This window comes from Alexandromys fortis, unplaced genomic scaffold, assembly GCF_014885135.2.
Source record: "Alexandromys fortis isolate MF-2015 unplaced genomic scaffold, M_Fortis_MF-2015_v1.1 scaffold_82, whole genome shotgun sequence".
Lineage (NCBI taxonomy): Eukaryota > Metazoa > Chordata > Mammalia > Rodentia > Cricetidae > Alexandromys > Alexandromys fortis.
In genome coordinates this window covers 6,368,720-6,396,242 of record NW_026067963.1, presented here as the reverse complement: position 1 = coordinate 6,396,242, position 27,523 = coordinate 6,368,720, and the positions used below count along the sequence as shown (strand labels likewise).

Genomic DNA, 27,523 nt, shown 5'->3' with positions numbered 1-27,523 from the left:
GAATGGTCAAGTGTGTGGTCAGGTAGGGGATGCTCCACAGGAGGAGTCAGGCCTTGCAGCACATCCTTCAGAATATTCTCCCCAATGGCTGGGTGCCATCTGTGAGCCATGCTGGCCAGCATTCCAAATTACAAGGTTCTGTAGTTTCATGCACCCCTACTCACTACAAGTAGACCCACAGTAGAATTCTATTGATTTCGTTGCATCTAGAAGTAGTTCAGTGGTGTAGAAAGAACAGGATTTGAAAGTCACCCAGATTGTGAATCTGCTCATCTGTTTTGTAAAATAGTGCTAAGTGGACCTGCGTTGGAGTTTTTTTTTTTTTTTTTTTACAATGATTAAATTGTTGGTGCCATTTTTCTGTTTTTTTTTTTTTCATGTTTGATTCTATTGGTGTGTGTGTGTGTGTGTGTGTGTGTGTGTGTGTGTGTGTGTGTTTATGTGCAGGTGAGTTTAACAAGTGATTGTGAGTCTCCTGATGTGAGTATTAGGAACCAAATTAGGTCCTCTGGAAGAGTAGTAAGGTCTCTAAACCACTAAACCACCTCTTCAGTTCCCATTATCCTATTTATTTCAATGTGTGAGTCAATTCTTTATAAGAAAACAACATTGAAAATAGTTGCAGAATTGGTGGAAGCAGATGCAGAGAACCACAGTGGAGCACTGGGCTGAGCTCCCAAAGTCCAATCAAAGAGAGGGAGAAGTGAGAATATGACCAAATAGGTCAAGACCATGATGGGGATACCCACTGAAACAGCTTACCTGAGCCAATGGAAGCCCTTCCAACTCTGATTTGACAGCAAGGGGAACCAGGATAGGACCAAACTAGGCCTTCTGAATGGGGGTGACAGTTGTATGGCTGGGCCAGATTGTGGAGCCACAGACAGTGAGATCAGGTTTTATCCCTACTGCTTGTTCTGGCTTTTTGGAATCCATTCTCTCTAGAGGGATACATTGCTCAGCCTAGATATAGTGGGGAGGGTCTTGGTCCTTCCTCAAAGCAATATGCTAGACTTTTCTGACTCCTCATGGGAAGTCATACCACTCTGAGGAGTGGATGGAGGTTGGAAGGGAGTGGGAGGGTGAAAGGGGGTGGGAGGTGCCAGAAGGAGGAGGGAGCAGGAGGAGGGGAGGGAGTGGTAAGTGGATTTGGCATGTAAAATAAGAAGAGATAGTTTTAAATAAATTAACAAATGATAAGAAAAAATAAAAGAAAATAGTTGCTGAGCATAAGTTTTAACTTTGGGAGTGAGACATTTGATCTGCTACTCCACAAATGTTAAAGCTTGTGATCTTAGTGTAGATATAAGGTTGTTGGTTATCTTAGTAAAGGTTTCACTCTAGTCCCTCAAGCCTCCTGTCCTTTTCAGAATGCAACACTTATCTCATTAATAATACGGCACAGAATTTTTTATTGGTTAAAATGTCTGTCTCAGAAGTATATGAGAAGCTTCTTAGTGCCATGGTTATAATGTATTTTCTGAAAGACACAACATCTTTCCAACATTTATGTGTGTCCAATGAATGATTTATCCATTCACTGGATAATTTATTCAAATAAATATTCACCCAAGTAAATCTAGCCAGTAAAAGAATAAGTATTGTAGGAGACTGTTTGTTCCTGGCTGCCCAGTCCTGAAATAATCACACAGAATCTGTATTATTTACAATACTGTTTGGCCAATAGCTTAAGCATATTTCTGGCTAACTCATATCTTAAATTAACCCCTCTCCATTAATCTGTGTATCACCACAAGGCAGCATCTGTCTCCTGCAGGGCTACAAGGCTTCTCTCTGATTCTGCTCTTCTTTCTCCCAGCACTCAGTTTAGTTTTCCCCGCCTAGCTCTGTTCTACCCTATCAGGCCAAACCGGTTTCTTTATTAACCAATGGTATTCACAGCAAAGAGGGGAATCCCACATCAAATAAGTATATCTATGAGCTGATGAAATAAAGATAATGACGGAGCTGTTCAGAGCACACTTAAATAAAAGCAATCTCTGTGCACCGAGTCTGGGGAGGTGCTGTCTGCTCTTCTTGATCCATCTTCCCCAGTGTGCTACTCATCTTTCTGTGGCTGACTACTTGAGATAAACAAATGCCCGAGAGAAAGTTTGAAAAGAGGACAGATTTATCTTGGGCCACAGTTTCAGAGGTTGAGCTCTCTGGCTGTAGTGCTCTCAGTGATATCTGGCTCCATACACAGTTAGGTCTCATGAAGGTGTGCAGGAGGTTCCAGGAGGGATGCCTGCCTCTTGGTATTGGCTTACCAGAGACTCTAGTCATTTGAAAAGTTACTGATTGCTTCCTTCAAAAGTCCAGGTGTGTGAATTTTTTTCTTTCTTCCTGATTTGAGATATATGCAGTTCTAGGATATAAATGGAGGGTTTCTCTATATTATCCATGCAGTTCATCCATGTGCCAGCATCCTGCCTATGCTATGCTATGCTATGCTATGCTATGCTATGCTATGCTATGCTATGCTATGCTATGCTATGCTATGCTATGCTATCAGCATTAATATAAGTTACTAACCTTATTCAGGTTCCAGTTTTAGGATGATCTCCCTTTCTTTATCCTCCTCCAGTCTCTCTGTAGCTCTGCCATTCCAAGAATGCTATCTACATGGAATTGCGCAGACTTTTGGGGTGACTCTCTGGATCATCACCCACAATTCTCTTCAGTTCTATTCAAGCTGTTGCCTATGGCAATGCTTTGCCTCTTCATAGTTTTTGAGAGCAATCCCATGATAAACAATTTACCTACTCACTGACAGGAATTGGTGGTGTTTCCTATTTGGAGCTATTATAATAAAGTGTCTATACACATTCATGTGTAGTTATGTTGTATAACATACCTATTTCTTTCTGCTGGACTAGGTGCTCAACACTGTAATCACTAGGTCATGTGGTAAGCTCACATTTATTTTTGTAAGAAGACAAAATGCTCTCTTTGAGAGTGACTGTGAATCCGGTATATCCACTGGAAGTATGTGAGACCCACTGCCTTTGATAACCACTTAGGGAATCAATATTTCTTGTTTAGGTGAGCAGTAGAATCATGTGTTGAATCTTTATTTCCCTAATGGCTAATTGTATTGAGCATATTTTCTTGTTTATTTATTTATTCTTTCCAATGAAATATCTCTCCATGTGTTTTGGCCATTTTATAACTAGACTTTCAGTAGATATTTTGAGAGTCCTGCATTTTATAGAGCAGTCCCATGATGGGTATGTGGTTTGTAACTATTTTTCCAGGCTGCAGTTGGCCTTCTCAATTTTTTACAGCATATTTTCATGGAACAAACCGCTTTCATTTTGTGAAGGGACAGTTAAAAAACTCTTCTTGGCCTTAGATTCTGAGTATATTCTGCCGTGTTTTTCTCCCAAAGTTTTTTTTAGCTCAGTTTTAATTTTTTTCTTCAGTTCTTATTTACTTTGGATTATCATTTGTGAGATGCAAGGTTCAAAACGGGATTTTAGCTTTTGGGGGAAGGTCCAATAACGTCCAATTTCTCCATTTCCCTTTGTCGTAATACTATCTGTCCCCCACTGAGCTGTATTTGAACCTTTGGAAAGAAATGTACTGAACACATCTGTCTCTGTGATTTTCATTCTTTGCTGTTGATCCTTGTTTCTTAGCTAAGACTATACTTTCTAAACTGCTGCGGTATATGCTACCTTGCAATATAAAGCAGCCATTCCACTTACCATACCCTGCCCCCACTATGGCCTTAGCTCTTCAAAGTCTTGCACCTTAACATACGAATTTTAGAATAAACTTGCTGTGTTTACAAACAGACTTTATGGGATCTTGGTGAAAAACATCATCAATTTATAGATTGGCTTAGAATCTGTATACTTACCATGTTGCATCTCCTCCTTTATTGAGGTGATATGTTTCCGTTATTTTAGATAGCCTTTGATTTTTCTCTCATTAGCATTTGATTTTAAGGATATGGATTCATGTTTTTCTGGATTTCATTTTCTTCAGAACCACTGGAAGGGTACTATGATTTTTCATTGTCGCAAGTTAATTATGATGTTGTAGCCTTTTTTCATTGCTTCCTTGGCCCCAGGGCTGTCATGCATTGTTTATCCTTACAGTCAACATGTTACCTGTAGTGGTATGTTTCTTTATCTTCTGTGTTCCATCAGCCATGGCAAAAATGAGACTTTGTTCACAGGATTTGGGACTTTAGTAGAATTCTTTGAGACGTTTTCACTTGTAAATTCTACACGCTGGTGACAGCTTCTCCTCATGGAGAATTCTTACTTACTCCAGCAGTAATGGCTATCTTCTGGGTGATGAATTTGTGACAGGTTTGATTTCTGAAAAAAAATGGTGTTATTGGCATGTCTAGTTTCTCGGTTGGGAAGGCACTGGCGACATATTCCAGTATAAATGATGCATGAACTAAAATTCACGCTGGGCTTTTTTTCTCAAAATATCTTTATGCTTTCACAATGCTATTTCTAAAAGGTGATAGTTTAGTATTTAGGATATTAAAGACTACAAATCAGTTCAAAATAATTTCTTAAACTTAAAAAAGATTTATTTGCCAATAGAACTAAATAAGATTATGCATATTAGAAAATTTTGGTTCCAAACATGCCATTTGCTCACCATGATGTCACATATAGTACTATGTCAATAACTCTGTAATTAGAGTTCAGTGCTTCTTTTCATGTCTTATCAATGACATTGGACCTTGAGATTTCAGTCCGGTGCTCCATTGTGGGTCTCTGTCTCAGTCTCCTTTCATCACCTGATGAAGGTTAATATTCAGAAGGATGCCTATATGTTTTTCTTTGGGTTCACCTTCTTATTTAGCTTCTCTAGAATCACGAAGTATAGGCTCAATGTCCTTTATTTATGGCTAGAAACCAAATATGAGTGAGAACATCCCATGTTCCTCTTTGCAATCCTAATTAAAACAGGCAGTATTGCATTGTTAATAGAAATTGCCGTGTAGAAATTACTTAAGAGAAACCACTTCTGCTACATGCAGTAAAGAGGGGCTTTAAGACCACAAAGTTAATTTGACAGCTGTAAAAGATCCCATTTTCCCTTTGATTTGACATGTGTGGACATCTTGTTAATCCTCAGACATTTCATTCTTACTTAGAGCTTCCCTTCTCTCTGAGATGTGATTATTTCCCTGGAAGCTGGATTTGTGCTGCAAATGGGAAGTCTTCCCTTGTAGATTTGACTGCATAATAGTGTGTATTGCTTTCCTGGTAAGAAAGAAAGGCAAATGTGTCCGAAATTATTGGGAATGATTTTGATGCATGTATTTCACTTCTACTGGACACTGTTGATCACATAAACTTATTGAAGGAAATAAGGTACTCTAAAACATTCTAGTCTACTAGTCTACTAATGGTGCAACTTAATTTTGAATGAATTAGCATGTTTATATTTTTATATTGGAGAATGTGGGTAATGATATTTCATACAGGATTTTGTCAGAGCAAAGTCTACGTACAGATGCAGTACATATACAATATCAGCAAATCACACATGGGCAGACAAATGTAATCCATATATTTAAATGCCACATAAATGTTACTGGGGTCAGAACTGAAAATGTATTGATGTCTAAATATTCTTCAGTGCCTTATCTTTTCTTTTAAAATAACTATTTTAAAAATTGAGCAATTGGTTACTTATTATAAAATTTGCAGTAAATGTTTTAAAGCATATTCACAAGCTTCTACTAATATTGTCAGTATCTAATTCAAGTACACTTTTACCATTTCTAAAAGAAATTTATCCTCTTTGGGGGATATCTATTAATGCTTCCTCTGGACCCACAACAACCACTTCTTGTTTCTATGAGTTTACATATCCATGGCCTGCCCTATAAGTAGAAGAATATATTTTTTTTCCTCTGTGACTGGCTTCTTTTACTTAGCATGTTTTCATGGTTTTCCCATGTTGTGGCATGTATTAGTACTCAGTTTCATTTATAACTAAATAATGTACATATTTGCCATTTTTAAACCACTCTATGTATTTAGTTTATTTCCTGAAATCACTGTTTTGATAGTGAACTTCCTATAATTGAACCCATACAGCATTTTGTAACACTGAACTATGTGGTTTTGATAAAAGCTGTCAGATTATATGGTTGATGGACTTTGGAGCTGGGTCTAATTTTAAGCTATTGCAGGTTGACAATTCTTATCTGCCAGGGTTAGGGATGGATGTATTTCAGATTTTTAGAATTTTTTTTTTTAGTTTTGTTGTTTTGGCATAGATTTTACCACTTGAATTTCTGTAATTTGAAACCTGAAATTACAGAGCTTGAAACTTTTAACATTATTTCAAGATTCAAATAGTTTCATATCTTGCAATATTTTGGACTATTAATTTTATAACATAGGGGTGTTAATCAGCACTTTCTGTGACCAACAATAGCATGAAATCCTTGTGTATATCTTTCTGAAAGCCTATCTATACTCTATGTACTTTGTTCAAGATTGATGGGCTGTGGATGTTTAGTATTATTGAAGATGACAGGGTTTTGAAAAGCGGTTCCACTCTCCTTTTAGCTCAGACTACGTGAGGGTCCTGGTTTGCTCCATCTTCTCCCTGTACCTTGGTATCTTGCCAGCCTTTATACGGTAGTCATATTGATTGGCATCCTGGTATCCTATTGTGGCTTAAACACACATTTTCCAGATTTAATGACTTTAGCAACTTCAATGTATTTTCTTCAGTAATTTTATTTTACTTTTAAAAACTATTTTAACATATTGAGAAATAATTGACAATAATCCACACTGAAATGTAAAATGTGATGGTTTGATATATTTGTGCTTTGTAGAATGAATATCATGAAAACTCAATTACAGTATCTATTTATATTAATCAAAATCAACTTCTCACATAGTGACCTGCCTGACTCCTTACTCCTTACCTTCCGGTATTAGAAATGCTGAAGATTAGTCTCTTAGCAAGTTATAGGTACAATGTAGTATTGTTTCTATCTACCGCATTGTGCATTAGGTCTTCAGTGCTAATTAATTTGATAACTGAAAGTCTGTACCTTTTACAAAATTTTAGAAAACATTCTTTATTAATCCTATGAGAATTTCATGCTATGTATTTTGATCATAGTCAGCCCTCCTCTCCCAACTTCTTTTTTTGAGACCATCAGTTGTATTCTGTATTGTCTAAATACTCTTGGGAGCAGGGTCATCCCTGACACGATCAACCTGTTATGCATCACAGTTTTAAGGAAGATTTTAACATCTTCCCATTTCTCCACGGCACAGCATCTAGTACCACCTTTCTACTGCTTCTGAACTGAATTCTTCAGCTTTCACACCCAAATGATGTCACACGGCACTGGCCTGTGTTGGCATAATTCTGTCTTCAGAGTTAGCCCTGTGTTTTTTTTGCACAGATGGAAGAAATTTCTAGAACTTTAAGATGAAATGATACTGTTTGATGTGTTGCGTGCTTACACGTGCAGATATGCGTGAGCTTATGTGTGTGTATGTCATCAGAAAAACATGATATAAGCACAGTGAGTCAATTTTAGGTTGAAATTATAAGAAACAAACCAATTTCTGAGAACAGTGAGATAAAACTTATGATAGTAACAGGGATGACTAATATCAGAAATGCAGTGGAGATTCTCAGCAGCAGACTTGATCAAGGAGACAGAATCTGTGAATTCAAGACATATGCTCAGATATCTAGTTAGAGGAGAAAAAAGAGTAAAGCGACCTATGGGATTCACTGCACAGCACCAAGAAATGATAGGAAGGCATCATGAAGTAAAGGCACAGAAAGAATGTGAGAAAAGGATTTTAAAGGAACTAATATCTGAAAAATTTCCAAATTCTCGTTGAAATATGTTCATGAATGCATGTGGAATTCAAAATTCTCTAGCCAGGCCCAATCCAAAGATGTCATACATTTTATATGTTTAGAGTTCTAAAATTAGCGTATATTAGTTGTACAAAATACTGAGTGTCATTGTGAGATTTTCATAACTATTTCTGGCATTCCTTGATCATATTTGCCTCTCGTTATCCTCATTTGTATTTTGGTGGGACGTTTTGTAGTGTACATAATGCTTATTATTTATAGGTGTGAATATATATGAATCTGTACACACATGCATATATTATTTCCTCTCAGTCTGGGCTTCACCTTTTCACTCACTTGGTTTTATCTTATCTTTCCTAAACCTGTTGTATGCCAGTTATATTCTCATAGTCTGCATAACTCGTGACTTACTATGATGAAATCTGGCACAAACAGCTGGAGGGAGGATTGATTTACTTTGGTTCATGGCGGCAGGGAATTCATTCCATGTAGTCTTGGGCATGTCCTATGTAGGACATCACAGTGGGTGGGATGATGAGGTGGAATAATGGACAAGGGACAAGATGTCCCCAAGCACACAACTCCAGTGACCTGTCTTTTCCTTGCTGATGTAACCAGAACTACAGGGAGAGCACAGAGCATGGCCAGCTAGTGACTAACCACCTAACACATGAGACTTTCAGACATTTCATGCCAAAATCATAGAATAGTCTACATGCTGCTCTTTGTGTTTCATTTCTGCAAAACTGCTGCTCTGAGAAAACTCTAGGAAGCGTCCGTGTATATATAAGTTCTCAAATAACTATCCTCCTCCCTTTTTTTTTTCTGTTTCACAGATCCCCAAGAGCTAAATTCTTCAAACGTTACTAATGGGAACAACTTTGGTTAAACAAAAGCTAGTCAGATATTGCAGTCACCTTTGAACTATGTGCAATAACATAGCAAACCTCAGCAGAAACATACGGAGTAGGGGCTGCTTTGCAAAATGTCAACTCATTTGGAGACTGGATGCAAAGCTTATGTTATTTGAAGCTTTCTATTTCTACAATGCACCATTGTTTTATACTCTATCCTGATTTCAATCTTACTTGTAACACGTGTCATCTGTATTAATCTTACATTTGTGGAAATGTTTCCGCGTGACTTCAATAACTCACCTATTGGTACTCTAAAAAATGCTTTCATTAAGCTTTCTTTCCACTTCATAAGTTTCAATCCTTTGAAGATAACTTTCTGCTCCTTTTTTGTGTACTCTTAATATCTGTTTACAAGAGATAACTGAACTTTTCAAACAAATTTTCATACTTTTCTCTTTTGAGGAAAAATGTATTTATTTGTATTTTTTGTGTGTGTCTTTATCCAAAATAGCTAAGGATTGACCACTAAAACAAGAAGTCACTGCTGGATCCTCCAGAAGAGCAGCTAGTGTTCTTAATCACTCAGTCATCTTTTCTGCCCCTAAAGCAAACATTAAAATTAACATATTTCAAAATGATGAAAATCCAAAATAGTATTTCCAACGAACAGGTCTATAAATGTCCACAAAGTGAACATTTATGTATAGCCAATATCCCGCTAACCTCCTACCTGAACCCCAAGTCCTCCTTGCTACGTACTCTACAGACACTTACCTGTGCTGCCTTCCCAAGAGTCACTTGCGTATTGACTGTCAGCTCCAATAACTCGTTTTGCCCTCCTTTCTACTTTATATAAATAGGTTACATAGACTTTTCTTTTAGTGTCAGCTTTATGTTGATGGGATCCATTTATTGATTCTATGCTTCCTTCTCTCACTTCCGTTGCTGGATGCTAGTCCAGTCTGGAAACATGATGCAATGTGGAAAATGTCAGCATTTCTGTGTGTCTGGATAATTTTCAGCTTGGGTTCTATTGTGATGCCACAAATGCTATGGCCCTGAAAATTACTTTTTTTTGTTTTTCCCTGTTTTTACTATTTTTAATCATATCATCAACACAGATAGATATTTTGTTTTGTTATGCATACACATAGAAGTAGAATTATTATGTCTTAGGGTATAAACGTGACCAACCTTCACTAACATTCCAGCAATGGAGCTTCCGTTCCTGCTTCCATGAGCAGGTGAGATCATTGCTTTACAGAAGCTAGAAATCACCCTTGACATAGGTGACTTAAGAAAAAGTCATGGTCAATAGGAAGACTACTGTTTCTATTTTTCTATGAAATTAATCAAATACATTTCAAAAAATCTTCTTAATTTTTAAAGATTTTTTTCACATGAATAGAAAAGTATATTTTTTATTTAGTCAAAATTTAGCATATAAAATGAAAGGTGAGATTTGGATCAGTATCATAGAGAATAGATACACACCCATATCTATATACATACATACATACATACATACATACATATATATACGTACGTACATATACAAATATACACTTATATATACATACAAATACATACACATAAATATATGTTTGTATGTGAGCTTGGAGCTCAAAGGATCTAGTTCTCTGATTCTAGCATGTAAGATCTGGGTCTTGAACTCAGGCATGCAGGTATATTTTCAGGCTTGGCAACAAGTGTCCTTCCCCATTGCTCCATTACCCATTCCCAATGTAGACTTCATTTTCTCTGAGTCCTCACTTTAGAAAGCTACCACTTTGAAGCTTTGTAGAGGCGAAAAGTAATGGCAGCGTTTGCTCTTTTCCACCTGCTACATAGGTCGCTCTGAAAGATCCTGGAAACCTAATAGGATGACCTCACTGCCTGTTTACAGTAAGAGCCTTCAAGATTGAAGCCCGTTCTCAGGAAATTAGTCTCTGATGTGAAACCAATGGGTTTTAACTTCTAATTCTTCACCGGTTATAACAGTCTTAAGTCGTTAAATGTGACCTCTTACTTTCAAATAAGGGAAGTTAATTTGCCTTAGTGTCATTTCATTACTTTGTTCCTGGCAGAATTCTGTGGAGGTCTGAGCCCCTGGAGACTGGCAGATGAGCATCAGACACCGATTCCTATGTTCCGTGTGACTACCCCTCACCCCATGCAGTGAACTCTCTTTTCTTTCCCCCAAATGAACAAGTGCAATAGTGTGTGAGGCACACGGGGTTTTTCCAATATTAAGGCTCCTTATTTCTAGGAAAGAGTATGAAAATATTTTTTGTCCAAAATATTTTATATATTCCCAGTGATTTCTCCAACTTAATATCAATTCTCTGGGACTCCTGAGGAGAGAATGATTAGCAGAGCATGATTGAATTGCATGAAAACAGGAAGGATTTTGAAGCATGTCGGTGTTAGTTTCAGCCTGTCAGAATGTCATTAATGTATTTACATCCTTTGCATATTCTAGGGGGAAAATAAGGAGCCCGTTTTGACATGTCCATTATTATTAAAAGCTCGAACATTATATATTTCTCCTGGTGCAGGATTTTATACATAATCAATTGAAGTATTAATCCTATAGCAATAAGAGGCCTCGCGACAAGATCCTGTTCAATTCACTCCTTGTGACCCTTTTCGTCACTAGCATGTTAGTGTTGTTTTCTGTAGGTCAGTTGTGGTCAGCTCATGGGCACTGGCCTAGGAGTTGAGGCAGAACCCCACCAAGGCTGAAGCTCCCTCTGCTACTGTAGGTCATTTTTGGTCACCCCATGGGCAGTGGCCTAGGAGTTGAGGCAGAACCCCACCAAGGCTGAAGCTCCCTCTGCTCTTGCTCCCTACACTGTACAATTCTGTTTTTCTTTTGGGTAAAACTGCCTTTTCTCTTTCACAGAAATTAAGCATTAGATTATTGAAAACACACACAATTCTCTCACGTGCAGCAGGGTTGAGTAACTTGGTTCACTTCTGCCGAGAAGCAGTTTGGAAAGGGTCTTAAAGATGTTTTATATTTTACATACTGTTTTTTAAAGCACATATTTTGATGATCTGATATAGCAGAGGATTATAAAAGAGAAAACTGGAAATCTGGCTCCTTAATTACAACCTAAATGCTCTAACTATGAGGGAACTGAGTCAGCAGTGACTGAAAATATGTAGGTAAGCATTCCATGCCACTCTCCCTCGTGAAGTCATGTGTTTCTCTTACATATATCTCTCTCCATCTCTTTTTTTCTGTTGTTAAATTTTATATTACATGTGTTTATTTAGTATGTGTGTATGTGTGTGCATGAGAGATGTGAGATTCCCCTCTATATGCTCCGAATACCATTGATGAATAAAGAAACTGGCTTGGCCTGATAGGGTAGAACAGAGCTAGGTGGGGAAAACTAAACTGAATGCTGGGGGAAGGAAGGCAGAGTCAGAGCCATGAAACCTTGCTGGACACAGATGCCAGAACTTTGTCAGTAAGCCACTGCCATGTGATGATACACAGATAATGGAGATAGGTTAAATTAAGATTTAAGAGCTAGCCAATGGAAATCTAGAGCTAATAGGCCAAGCAGTAATTTAAATAATACAGTTTCTGTGTGATTAGTTAGGGCTGATCAGCCAGGAATCACCAAGTGGACTTCCCTTACAACATGTGTGTGTGTGTGTGTGTGTGTGTGTGTGTGTGTGTGTTGTCCATTTCACAGAGTCCAGGAGGAGGTGTTGGATTCTTTGGATCTGGAGTTATAGGTGCCTAACTAAATTTCAGTCCTCACATAGAGCAATAAGTGGTTTTAACCACTGAGCCATTTCACTCGCCCTTCTGTCTTTCTTAATGCTAATGCTTAAATCTACACTAAGATGTTCTCTCTCTCTCTCTCTCTCTCTCTCTCTCTCTCTCTCTCTCTCTCGTTTTGTGAGAAAGGGTTTCTCTGTGAAACAGTACTGACTGTTCTAGAACTCACTATATAGACCAGGCTGGCCTCAAACTTACAGAGATCCACATATCTCTGCCTCTAGAGTTCTAGGATTAAAGGCTTGCGTGATCAACACTCAGAGATGTTCTTTTCTTAATTAACTCCATCTTTGTTTTTAAAAATAAGTATTTCATTAGTTAACAAATTGGTAATATGATTTCGAAGAATGCTAGTAGAAAATAAAACTTCAGAGATTCAAGTTTTATGGAAATGATAATATAACTAAGTATGAATTGTGGAAATGTTCAATTCCTTTAATGCTTTTAATTATTCATGTCATGTACAGTAAATGATAGAGTATGGTTTAAAGTACTTAAGAAGACTGAGTGAGAGAGGGTATAAAAACTGACTCTTAAGGTAACCTTATCCTCAGGGCATCCGGATATAGCATCTTGGCTCCTGTATCAATATATTTAGACCTCCTTTCCTATGGTTTCCAGTTACATAATGGATGAATGTGGAAGAGGGAGGAATATTTATTAAATATTCACCGAGTATCTAGCTCAGGGCCTTTTCATCTATGGGTGACAACCTGCATTTCAAGTAAGAGATGGCATTCTTTAGTATAAATCATGAGTTCTTGTGCCTTTACTGATATGTTGTAATGTGTGGCACATTTGTGAACAATATGTAAGTATTTAGAAGCAAAAACCACATTTCAAACAAAATCTTGGCTGCTCAGTGGTAAGAGCGGAAACTAGTGCTTTTCTGTTAGATTGTAGATTTGATTAACTGAACCTTAGATGGTTTTTAAAAATCAGTATTATTTGTTTTATGTCATATACAAAGAATCAGAGAGCAACGGAGGGGCATAGATGTTATATTTTATTCTTGTTCAGCTTTACTTGGGGGCATGCTGGAACTAAGAGTTTTGTAGTTATTTGTTGAGTATGACCTCAGCAAACCACACAGCCTTTAGGAAAAACATTTGTCTTCTCTGTAAATGGGGCATTGGGCAAGAAACAGTGATTTTTCAACTGTTCCTGACTGTAAGCTCCAGGGAACAGGCTTTTCCCTGTGATAGTTTTTCTTCTATACTTTGAGGACCTGTGTAATGCTAGGCTTTCAACCAATGCTCAAAACCTATGATTGAATGAAGGACCAAATGTGTGTTATATGGAGTCTTAGTTCTTAGAGTTTCTCCCGGCTAAAGTTGCTTTTATTTTATTTTAATTATTTCATTTTATGCCTTACACATAATATAAAGGTTCATTAGAAAAACACTAAAAAATATTCTAAGGCTGAAAATAAATGTTTCAAAGCTCTGATAATAATTTCATTGCTTTTTTCTGCATAAACAAATCATAAGACCTCTTCATCTTAGTTTGGTTTCCTAATACAACCCTCTATTCTATAATTGAACTATATAGAAGTTGCATTTGTCACAGAAAGATGAATCTGAGGTGATGAGACACAGAAAGTGATGATGGAACCTGCCAATCAAGAGAAAAACACATGTGAAACATCACCAGGTGCATGGCAAGTTGAGAAGGGTGAGAAAGGTGTGGCTGAGATGTGCCTGTGGGGGAAGAGAGAAAGGCAGAGGGTCCCACTAAAGCCCCACAAGCCTGGCTAGAATGTCGCCTTTACTTGAAGGAAGCAAGCCATAAATTATTTTAAGAAATCAGAGATAAGGTAACCATATTTATTTTGCTGAGGGTTCTGTAGCCATAGTGTTGAGATTAGACCCTCCTATCCTGAAAGATTTCAGCTACTATAGCTCTTGACTTTGGGTTTAATGGATTTCATAAATAATACAAAAAATGTTTTAGATTCCAAAGTCTGGCGTTCACCTGTTTTTCAGAGCTGGTTTTCAGTGTTATGAGAAATGATTCCTTAAATACTTCATTGCTCTTCCAAGGGAAAATTTATTGCTTCTCTTAATTAAGAATCTAATGTGTTAATATGCTAACATGATGAAGGGAGACATAATACACACTGGAAATGAGCAGAAGTCACTCTTTCGCTGAATCTTCTCCACTGTGGTATAATTTTATTTGCTGGCAATTGTGAGATACCATTAGAGAATCTACCAAGAAAAATTTTGGATATGACTGTCATAACAATACACTACAATTTGAACCATGTACTATGCATGAGAGTTATCTTAAATGATATTTTTTTTATTCTGTTGCTTGAAACTACATTTTTTCTTGCCCAAAATGTTATTAATATCATCATTTCCAAGATAAATAATAATATGCTTTTAATTCTGATAGCACCCACCAAGTCAGGAAGATAGTTTGTCTAAGGGTGGAGAGGGAGCTTGTTATCATTAGGCATGACTCTGCTTGGTCTATTTTAGCACTTAACTAACTTGTCACTTTATGGCAACTGTACATATGTTCCATAAATCAATATAATTAGTTAAAGCAGGACATAAAAGTAGGTGATACAGTCCTGCAATTTCTACACTTGGGAGTCTGAGGATTGCCATGAATTTGAGGCCAGCCTGGATTACATAATAAATTCAAGGTTAGCTTTGTATATATAAAAAGTCTGATTTCAAAATCCAAGGTAAGACAAATAAAAATAAGAAGTGATTACAAGCTCAGGCGCACGCCTTTAATCCCAGCACTCGGGAGGCAGAAGCAGGCGATCTCTGTGAGTTCGAGACCAGCCTGGTCTACAAGAGCTAGTTCCAGGACAGGCTCCAAAACCACAGAGAAACCCTGTCTCGAAAAACAAAACAAAAACAAAAACAAAAAAAAGCAAAACAGTGTTTGTATCAGAAGTTAAGTGAAACAGAAAAAGCAGAACTGTACTTAACATACAATGAAAATCATCTTTTAGTAAACAGAGATTGTTCTAAATATTAGAAGATTCCAATTGCAATATGAGTCCAGAAAGAAATAACTAAAACGGCTTAAAATGATTGTCTCGAAAATGAATAAAAACCAATAAAAATCCTGTATGGGAAATGGATAAAAACAGAGCAATTCATTTTTCCTTTGTGCTTTATAATGTAGTATTTATGTGTGTGTGCTTTAAAAATAGCTTATATTTTCAACTTAAAAATATGGTAATCTTAGCCTATTTTCGAAGTATGTTCAGATTTATGTTAAAGTACTTCCTTAATTTATTTTATCAAACAGCATGGACTTATACAGGGGTAGAAGGAAATAGATTCAGCAGAGGGCTAAAAAAAAACTATAGGAATATACATACAAGTGGTAATAAAAGCTAGCATTTTTTTCAGCCTTGGCTATGTGCAGGCTATAGAGGATAATTTAAATTTTTATCGTGAACTTATGATACCAGTGCACAGTATCCTTATATCATATGAGATGATTGGAGAAAGTAAGTAAAATACCCTAGACCAGTAGCTCTCAACCTGTGGGTCATGATCCCTTTGAGGCTGTATATCAGATATCCTAAATATAAGAGAAATGTAAATAAATATAAAAAAATAAATAAAAATAAATGTTACAATTCATAACAGTAGCAAAATTATAGCAATGAAGTAGTAATAAAATAATTTTATAGTTCATGGGTCACAACAATATGAGAAACTGTATTAAGGGATTGAAACATTAGGAAGGTTGAGAACCACTTTCCTACACACTAGCTGAACTTGGACTCCAGTCCTCCTGAACTTAACCTTATGACCTCATGTTAGAAGCTGAAAGCCAAGACTCATTGGTAACTTGTGCTCCTGTGTCCCTGTCACTTTATTTTTCCATTACATTGTAAGTGTCTCTTCATGTCTGCCTTCCGAACACATTGCTAGTTTTTCTACAGCAGGGATGATGTCTATTTATACATATCCAGGGATTTAGCACAATGACACATAACAGAAGCTGAGTAGGTGCCTGCTGAGTGATCTGAACCCACTAAACACTAAAACCTTTAGTGGGTTTAGACAAACCCACTAAAGCCTGATATATTTATTATCACTACTGGAAATGTTAATATGGGGAAGTACCAACTGCTTTTTAAGTCCCAGTAGGGCATTAATTTCTTCAAAGAGAAAACATTTCAGAAAGGCAAGTAAACTGATGGTTGTTGTCTATAGGAATTTGAAAAACTGTGAGAAAGAAAATAATGGAGATGATCATGATATGAAATAAAATGTAGTCATAGGGAAGGTAGAGACAAAGGATTCAGAAGGTATAATTTTATTATACTGTATGATAGATCAATTATTCCTGCAGGGAAGCAGCCAGTGCTATATTTATGGTAATACAAATAAGAGGGATAGTTGGGGTACTTCAAGTCTTGGGGGGGATCTAAAGTTAAAACATAATTTTAAAAAGAAAGAAAGACATTCTACATTAAATATTACTAATTTTAACTGAATGGGAGAATCAACTTAGCCTTACCCTTGAAAGATTGAAATCTGTTCAAGTGTATTTCCCACTTTCTCTTCTATAAGGTTCAGTGTTGCTGGCTTTATGTTGAAGTCTTTGATCCATTTGGACTTGAGTTTTGTGCATGGTGATAGATATGGGTCTATTTTCATTTTTCTACATGTTGATATCCAGTTATGCCAGCACCACTTGTTAAATATGCTTTCTTTTTTCCATTTGATATTTTTTTGCTTCCTTATCAAAGATAAGATGTTCAAAGATTTGTGGATTGATAGTCAAGTCTTCTATTCAGTTCCATTGGTCCTCCTGTCTCTTCATATGCTAATACCAGGCTGTTTTCAGTACTGTACCTCTGTAGTAGAGTTTGAAGAGAGGGATTGTGATGCCTCAAGAAGTTCTTTTATTGTACAGGATTGTTTTGGCTATCCTGGGTTTTTTGCTTTTCCAAATGAAGTTGAGTACCATTCTTTTGAGGTCTTTGGAGAATTTTTCTGGGATTTTGATGGGCATTGTGTTGAATCTGTAAATTGCTTTCAGAAAGATTGACATTTTTACTATATTAATTCTGCCTACCCAAGAGCATGGGAGGTCTTTCCATTTTCTGGTGTCTTCAATTTCTTTCTTCAAAGATTTAAAGTTTTTGTTATACAAGTCTTCCACTTGTTTGGTTAGAGTTACTCCGAGATATTTTATGCTTTGTGGCTATTGTGAAGGGTGTTGATTCTCTGATTTCTTCCCCAGCCCTTTTATCATCTGTGTACAGGAGGGTTACTGATTTTTTTTTTTTAGTTAATCTTGTATCCCGCTACATTGCTGAAAGTGTTTATGAGTTGTAGAAGTTCTTTGGTAGAATTTTTGGGATCACTTATGTAAACTATCATATCGTCAGCAAACAGTGAGAATTTGACTTCTTCTTTTCCAATTTGTATCCCCTTGATCTCCCTTTGGTGTCTTATTGCTCTAGCTAGGACCTCAAGAACTATATTGAATAGACACGGAGAGAGTGGAATCGCTGGGAGTTTCTCTTCATTTAGTTTAATGTTGGCTGTTGGCTTGCTGTATATTGCCTTAACTATGTTCAGCTATGTTTCTTGTATCACTGCTCTCTCCAAGATCTTTATCATGAAGGGATGTTGTATTTTGTCAAATGCTTTTTCAGCATCTAATGAGATGATCATGTGGTTTTTATTTTTCAGCTTGTTTATATGGTGAATTACATTGACAGATTTTCATATGTCAAACCATCCCTGCATCTGTGGGATGAAGCTGACTTGGTCATGGTGGATGATGGTTCTGATGTGTTCTTGGATTCGATTTGCTACTATAATTATATTATTTGTTCTTTCCATACTCTAAACTCTTCCTAGTCATTCCCTAGTCTATTCCAAATCCATAGCCTCATTTTCTACAATTGTTAATATATATATGTACATATATAATATATAAGCAAACATATATTCATAAATAAGCCAATGTAATCCACTCAGTCTGTGTAACGTTATTTGCATGCACATGTTTTCCGGATTGACTATAACTTTTGCCAAGACTCTTGCTGGAGTCTCAAGACTGTGTTGTAATAGGGAAACATTCTCTCCTCTAATGTTGACTACATTGTGCTGTGCTTATGTGATCTGATGCTGTAATGTCTGTGTGTACATCAGTGCATCTCACTGGATTCTGATTTCCTTGAGGACTGGCCAGTGTCTAACTTTGCTTTCCAGGTGCCTAGCACCGTGTCTAGCAGACACAGTCGTGGTCAATAAGCATTTGTTGTGTGACATTTTTTCTTCTGAAATAGACCCTTTACCTTTCCCTTTCACTCATGCCTTTTTCACTCTTTCAGGTCCTCTCCATATGTCCCAAGGACATGAGAGCTGACATCTGTGTTCATCTGAACCGGAAGGTTTTTAACGAACATCCTGCATTCCGATTGGCCAGCGATGGGTGCCTGCGTGCCTTGGCAGTGGAGTTCCAAACCATTCACTGTGCTCCTGGGGACCTGATTTACCATGCTGGAGAAAGTGTGGATGCCCTCTGCTTTGTGGTGTCGGGGTCCCTGGAAGTTATCCAGGATGACGAGGTGGTGGCTATTTTAGGTACTGTGAATTTTTCTGACGTCATAACAAGTGTGTTCTAAACAGAAATCCCTTCTGTTTGGTGACTTTGGAAAAGGGGTCACTAATAAGGTGATGAATTTCAGTGAAAACTTGTAGCTGTTTCAGCAAAGAACATTAGTCTCAGTCACAGCTAACGCAGAACATAGGTTTGCATTACATTCGTTTAGATAAAAGCTGACCACAGCCTAAAGCCTAATGTCCACCCTCATTGGTAAGCGGGAATTTACTTTTGGAACTATTTTCAGATTAGCAATGCAGGGAGTTGGTCTTGGAGGGCAATAGAGCTATCTAGTCAGGCTCTGCCTTTAGGGAAGAGCCTGGCAAGGGCTGAGGAAGTACAAAGACTTGCCCAGCTAGTTAGTAATAAAGAGAGGATTGAATACACATTATCCTACTCCCTATGATCCTGCCTCATGGTGGTGGGTGAATTATGAAGAAGATGGTGCTGAGGAGGCTAATGAGACTCACAGGAGCAAACACAATGGGAGGAAATTAAATTTAGGTTTGTAAAGCCGGTCCCATCCATCTGCTTCTTTACCCAGAAATATTAGTTGGCTGACGATAAATGTATTCTAAAGTTCAGATACTTAGTAGGTAAGAATCCTAACAGAGCAACACTAAGGAGGTAACACTCCACGAATCTGACAGAATTAAAACAAACAAACAAAAACAACTTAACATACAGTGGCCATAGTGTAAGGTGCACGTTTTGGTAAACAAACTTGCTGAATGAATCTCTAGATCACTTTTCTGCTCAAATACCTGCAGCAGGTTCATGGAATCCACACAGAAAGAGAAGGAAAAAATGGGAGGTCAGATGAGCTTGTGTTTCTCTCAAGTAAAATAACTTAAGAGTTGCACACTGTCAGCTTCATTTTGATCATATTTTTCATGGCCTGTGCCTCATGAAAAATGAGTTCAATCTTTAAACTATTGGATTTTTTATTTATTTTTTTTATTTTTTTGCTACCGAGGTCAACCTACCGTAGCCTGACTGATTCTCATGAGAGAAAGACTGACTGGTGGGTGCTAGACACTGCAAGGGCAAAAATGAAAATCAATGTGGAATCTGAGGGAAAAAAAAACACACAAATAAAAAAAGAAAACCCGATTTCAAAAAGTACAATTATTTGAAAAATACAAAATGCAGAAAGGAGAAGAAATGACCTTTTGCTGGAAAGTGGTTTCTGTAAAAACTAGTAGAAAATGAATTGGGGCTGCAAAGAATAGAATACCAGTGTTTGCCAAGCAACCTTTAACTGTTTGAAAGAATAGTATGGTTACAGTTAAGTCTCTTGCAGGAATTATTTCTCTTTAAATATTATTGCAAGGAAATAGCAGAGGGCTAGGGAATCAGCACTCTGGGTGTACTTGATGTTGCCGCTTGGTGTTTAGCTTTGGTCTGCTGGAGGAGAAAAGAGTCACGATCTTTCACGGAAGCCTCACATCACCGGAACAGCCCTCTGTGCCAAAGTGAAGCATATCCATGCTATGACCACCCTTGTGTGCTTAAAGAAGACCATACAACATCCCCCACCCAGTGAACAGGTGCATTTGTCTTCTCCTTAATGATCTTGACTGACAGGATCATTGATGGGTAAACAGGCATCAAACATCACGGCGCGGAAGTTGAGTGCTGTGGACTCCTCACCATCATTTACTTGGCTTCATTCCTTTCATTACCCTGCACCTCGTTAACCCCTCTAAAGGGTTGGAAAGAGCAGCAAGGACAGTGCCTCTGACTTGGGCCTGTTCAAATGGAGCCATTTGCTTAGCAGGACAGACAAAAAAAAAAGTGCATTTTCCTCCCGTTTGAAAAGGAAATGGCTTCTGGCTTGGGCCAATGACACCATGAAATGAAGACAGGACCCCCCAGGTTTCAGGCTGGTCCCATCTATCTGCCACATTTTATTTTTGTGAGCATGTGCTTTTGATCTTTCTTCTCCCAAGTCTCGGGATTCAGATGAGTCCTATCTAAATTAATGAGTCGAATTCTGTGGACACCTCTCTGACAGCCTTCTTCCTTTTATATTTTTTTAATGGGACCTTAAGAGGAATTACTTCCGCCAAGAGGCAATTAAAGTACAATTTTTAACATTTAAGACTCCGGAACAATGCTTCCAGAGCGGAGGAGAGGTGGCGGCTAGCTAACTCACCAATCACACAGGCATGCGATGACTGTCCCTTCCTTTCTCCCTCCTTTCTTCTTGTTCCTGTTCAATTATTTATTAACTTCCTTTGAAATAATTCCAAGTTGGAAGAAATTTCAAAAATTACCAGGTAATCTATCATCAGCCTTTGTTGTCCTTACTTTTCATTTCTCTTCCTGTCCCTTCCCCTACAAGAGCTCTTGCCTCTTATCACTCTCCTCCCACCATCACCCTCCCCTCTCCTCCTCACCCCTTCTTTTCTCTCCTCTCCCCTCCTCTCCCCTCCTCTTCTCTTCTCTCCAGCCCCTTACCCCTCTCTCCCTTCTTCTCCCCATTCATTTCCCCCCTCCCTTGTAGCCTGATGAGTCAGTTGTCAAATTTTGTATAACTTCATTCAGTAGCCTTGCTTTCCTTATTATGGAATCTGCCATAGAGAAAGGAAGGCTAGAGAAGGGAGGTCATGTTCAAATTAATTCAAACCTCTGGATTCAGAAACAGGTGCTTTCTTATTCTTTGGGGTCGGATCCTGGCTTCTATGCAGTCTCTTGGTAGGGCATAATTCTTTTGTGTGTCCAAGGTGTCAAGTGGTTTAATGAGTCAGTTCTGAAGCATAACTAATTAGAGGAAAGAGAAAAAATGCAGTCAACAAATGCTTTCATTTCCATACTGGGGATGGTTTCAGGATGTTTTTTTTTTTTTTCTAAATAGGGCATACGAATATAATTGCAGTTGATGTCTTTTTCCAACTTGAAGTTCTTTTCAGTTCTTACACCTCCACACAATTTTTTTTGTGTGTGACCTTCTCACTTTGTATGAAACACAAAGAATTCCAAATTAAGTTCATGATGCATACATATTTATCTTCGTTAATGTCTTTTTACTTTTCAGTTCCTACTCTATAATTACTTAACGTGAATAGATTTGTTGGTATGGTTGAAATAGCCAGGTTACTTCTACATGTCTTGACAAGTATATTGTACCTTTCAGGGACTGTTCAAATAGTAGCTTGCTACCAACAATAGGCCTTGCTCCTGAGATTCAGGTTTTTGTTTTATTCACAGATCTGCTTTTTGCTCATCTTTATTGATTCTTAGAATCATAGAGTTAGAATCTTAAACCAAGAAAACCTCTGTCTTATGGCTTTTTAACTTTAACTTCAAATTCCCAAGAGAACTGTGAGTTCGTAGAGCCTAGCATTCCCACCTGAGATGAGGGGTGCGGTGCCCTTGGGGGCTTGAGAGGCAGAGGCATAAGGAAGAAAGATGGAGGGCAAGTGAATCTAGAAAAATGAGAAAGATGAGTGGGGCCCAAGTTTTACTTGGAATTGGTTCTTGAAGAGTCATGTCTTGTAAACATTTGTGCATTTTCAGAGAAAACACAAATTACTGTTTTTTAAAATTCAAAATCTACGCCTTCGTTTTATTTCAAACAGAAAATCAAATCCAAGATATGAATGAATAATATTTTGTCATTCTGAGAACGGGGAAAATGTGACATTTAACTTTGGTTATTGTTTTTCCCTGTTCCCTTGCTGTTAGATGTCAAGGGGTTTGTGCCCTAAGCTTCCAGAACTAACTGTCTTTCTTCCTTGTTCTCTTTCCATATGCCCTTTTAAAAAAATGAACCATGAAACATGTAGATTTGACCTGCATATTATGAAGACAAGTGTCAGTAATGTCAACATTTGCTCTTTTTTCTTGAAGCACGTGTTTGCTGCATTTTAAACGGCATTGATTTGAACAGTTTAAGCAATGTTTATGACATTTTTTATCTAGGGCTCCGATATTTGCCCTTATGTGACAAATATCACTAGAGACATGCAAGCCCTTATCTTCCTGCTAGTTTCAAACCTTTTCCACAGCATCCTTTAAACTAAGTCCTTTTTATTGTATCCTGTGTGTTTGTATGTGTTTGTATACACATGTGTGCATGCATGCATGTGTGTATCTGTGTACATAAGCACTAAAAAGAGAAGACAACCTGGAGTGCTCTTCATCATGTGTTGTCCACCTCGGTTTCTGAGACAGCATTTCTAACAGGTCTTGAACTTGCCAAGTAAGTGGCCACTGAGCCTCATGTATCTCGCTGTCTCTACTTTCCAACTATGGAAAGTGTGTGCCACAATGCCTAATTTTATTTTAGGTGACTTGTGGAGATTGCACTCTCAAATACTCATGCTTGCAAGCAAAGTACTTCACTGACTGAGCCATTTTTCAGGTTTCTTCTTTGGCTCACTTAATATTAGATTTATTATCAGTTCCTATTATTACTGCTCTTGTAGTTTTTGTTCAAAGCTGTGACTGCCCACAGTCTGCCCTCAGCTTCAACCCCCGGTTCCTTATACTCTGCCATCATTGCCATCATCCAGGGCATCACATCCATCTCCTTGGGATTTATACAAAGACTTTCCAGCCTCAAGGATTAAATAGAACCACTTTCATGGATGATGAGGATGCTCAGACCCTGCTCTTGCCTTCCTTGTTAGTGGCTTGTGACATGCCTTTTCTCTACCATGCTCTTTACTGAGTTGTATGCATATGCAAACTGAAAATAAATATGTAGAAAGGATTATATTCTAACAAACCTGGAAAACTTTTAGCTTTAATACTTGTCAACTTATTTTCTTTCTTCTTTAAAATATTTCCCGATGGCACTTATAGTTTGTAAATAGTCAAGGTCAATTTAAAAGCATAAATAAGAAAAATTTAAGTTGAATACGCCTATAAATATGTGTTCATAATAAAACTTATAAGCTGACTTCCATGCTTACTTATAGTGATACAGTGACTAATAAATTAAGCAAATACCATTCATGTCCAGTATTTCCTTGTTAACTTTCAATTATGTTGATGAAACCATTGTTGAATGTGAGGTACTGAAATCTCTGAGTAGTACTATATTACTGTTTCCTTCTTTTCCTTCTGTCAAAGAATATTTATTTTATCTATGTTCCGCTATTGCATATATTTATAGCTGTTATAGATCCTTCACAATTTGTCCCTTTATCCTTAAGCAAGGACCTTCTTTGTTGCTGGTGTCATTGTTTTCTAGAAGTCTATCTTATATCAGTACCCTTGCTCCCTTTTAATCACGATTTCATTGCATATGTTCATACACACTTTCAGTCTGCTTTTAAGTGTCTTCAAAAATAAAATCTGTCAACTATCATCAGCATACGGTTATTTTTATCAGGCTCTGTTATTATTAGAGTCACCTCTAGCCACAACTGATATTGATTTCATTTAGCCCCGTTGTGTCTTAGATTGGACAGTTACATGCATTTACATTTAACATTCTTATTGATAGGTAGATAATGGCTGTTTTATTACTTGTCTTCTAGCTTTTTGTATCTCCCTTGTTTCTTTCTCTACTTTTATTCTTTCTATATGATTTGGGGGGATTCCTGAAGTGCTACGTTTTGGTTAAATGTTCTTCCTTTTGAGTATCTACTGTAGTTTTTAGAGATTTTTGTTAAATAAGGAGATTTTTATCTTTCCCAGCCCATAAACAAATACACACATTCACTATCTGAGATAATATATATTAATTTGATTCACCCTGGTTATAAATTAATTACATATATATATATATATATATATATATATATATATATATACCTTTGCTGGCTAGTTTTATGTCAATTTTACAAAGTCTAGCTTTATTTTGAAACAGGGGGACCTCAACTGAGAAATTATTTTCACCAGAGTGGCCTGTAGGCAAGCCTGTGGTGTAATTTCTTTATTAAGATGTCAGATATGGGAGGGCTCAGCTCACTGTGGGTGGTGCCATTCTTGAGCTGATAGTCCTGGGTGCTACAAGAAAGCATGGTGAGAAAGTCAGCACATAGCACTCCTCCATGATCTCTGCATCAGTTCCTGACTCATGGTTGCTGTTGTTTGAGTTCCTGCCCTGAATTCCCTCAGTAATTGACTGTGATGTGGCATTGAAAGCTGAAATAAACTCTCATCAATTAGAGCCATGGTCATGCTCCAAACACACTCAAGGAACTACCCAAGTAAAATTCAAAAGATCTTTGGGATATGGTAGTTGTTTTAACCAATGTATAATTGTGGTTATTTTTATGGATTTAAAAACCCATATCATCAAACCACTAGATAATTTGTCAAAGATAAAAAACAAAATCTGTCTGTTAAACTAGCCCCATAGGGTATCAAAATTCCCAAACAGGTTATAGACTGTATTATTCCTTTAATCATGTTGTAATTCTAGCTCTGTTTTGTCTTCACATTTTACAGTTTTTTACTATGTGGATAGCAAACATTAATTTCTATTTTTTCAATCCCATTTCCCTTGGTTCATCCGTGAAATTCTTCATAAGGCTTGATGCAAAGAACTGAGAAAATATAAATAGACCAAACAGCAGCTTTCTTGTGAAGTGTGAGGTTCCTTCCTATTTCAGGGCTTTGAGGGAGGCTAGTATGCTTAAGATCCAAAATGTTTATAGCTGACATGATTGTACCCAGCAGGAACTGACCTAAAAACTAGCACCAGACTTTCTATTGTCATGAGCATGAATAGGCGTTTCTTTGCCTGAAAGCGTGTAAAATCTTTGCTATGCAGCTAGGGTGCATCTTCATTGGGCATCCCATGCACACTGCCACACATGTCCACATTTTGTAGCTTTTCTTCAGGATGTATAAAGTTTATAATATGCCTTGAAGATGTAGAGTATTAATGGGCTTTACCACACCTGGTAAATAATTCATTGACTTGCATGACCACCTTCCCAGAAGTGTAATAAAAGATTGCTGTGAATTGAATCATGTATTAGGTGACTTGCTTGGATAGAGAAAATATAATTTGAAATGAATGACTAAGCTAGTGTCTAGCTTACATATCACATATGCTCAGGGATGTTTTATGCCATGAAATAGTTAGTATCAGGTATTAAATAATGAAAAATTTGGTGATGGGTGCAGAATTATCCATGTTTGTTAATTTTGTTATATTTCTCTCATATTTTTTTAGCAGAAGTAGGGGACAAAATTTGTCATGAGTTAAAATTCTTGTTTCTTATTGCTCTTTTGTGTATAGTTATTTTCACCATGATTCTAAAAAGGTAGAAGATTTTAGAGTGAGCTTGAAACACAGTGGTAGAGCTCTTGGTTCATGGTGAGCATGCTTGAGGCTCTGAGTCTGATCATTAGCTTTACAAAAAGAGACCAGTTTAAAAATTCAAAGGAGAAATGAGTTAATATTTCAGTTAGATAACATGCCTAATTAATATTTGAATGCTCGCACAATGAACAGCCATCTGTTTTGATAAGAGGAAGCTCTGTTCATTCATTGAGTACCTTTAAACTCCTAGTCTCCACTAACAAGAGATGACTGTTTATTGGCTATTTTGAGGATAGGATAAGAGTTATCCGCATTAGTTAATTTTGCTGTCGTTGTTTAAAACTTTAATTGTTTTGTTCATTTTGATAAAGGTTATAAAGAAACATTCTAAAGTAAACTGTGAAATGACAGAAAGAAAAAGTGATGTATACATTACTTGAAACCTTTAGTTTTATTACTAAATGCACTTTCTTTTAGCTGTTTGTTTTGTCTAAATTTGTTCTTGATTGACAAGTTAATCACATCATAATGGAATATAAATCATAGCATAATTACACATGCACTTTAATTCTCTCATGAAAAATTTCTTTAAAAATTCATTTCTTGAAAATATTTTGAATCTTGGTGCTTTATTTTTATATGCTTTATTATGGCTATTAGAGGCAGATAGGAATTATGCTCATTTAGTAAAGTAGTTTCTTCTTCAAGAACCATGACCTCACTAGACCCAGGTAGTTGGTTGGGTTTCTAGTACCAGGTTTGATTTCGTTCTTATTAAAGAGGCCTTAAGTCCAATTACAGAGTTGTTGATTACTACCAAGATACGGGTGCCACTATGGCACCCTTTGGGTTATTTTACTATACTGGTCATTGTTGTAATTTATTAGTATTATAGGTGGGCAGGACTATTGGTTATGACATATTCTGTTGGTATGAAAGTAGACCCTTGATACAACTAATCAAAACAAAGAAATGGACATCCCAAAATAACAGAATCAGAAATGAACAGGGAAGCATTACAACAGACATAAAAGAAATTCAAAATATTCTAAGGATACTTTAAAAACCCATACTCCATTAATTTAATTGGGAAAACATAAAAGAAGAAAATGAATTTCTAGATTCATCACTGTAATTATTTAATCAATTTTGATCTAGTATCCTAAGATTTTGTATGTTATTTCA

At 37.0% G+C, this 27,523-nt stretch overlaps 1 protein-coding gene across 1 annotated transcript in view; it reads left to right on the top strand.

The window, feature by feature from the left end:
- Kcnh5 (potassium voltage-gated channel subfamily H member 5) overlaps positions 1-27,523 on the top strand; it is a 291,745-nt gene that overhangs the window by 202,004 nt on the left and 62,218 nt on the right. Inside the window, exon 9 of the mRNA XM_050153729.1 lies at positions 18,836-19,088. Coding sequence (XP_050009686.1) covers positions 18,836-19,088 — 253 coding nt within the window. The remainder of the gene's footprint in view (positions 1-18,835; positions 19,089-27,523) is intronic.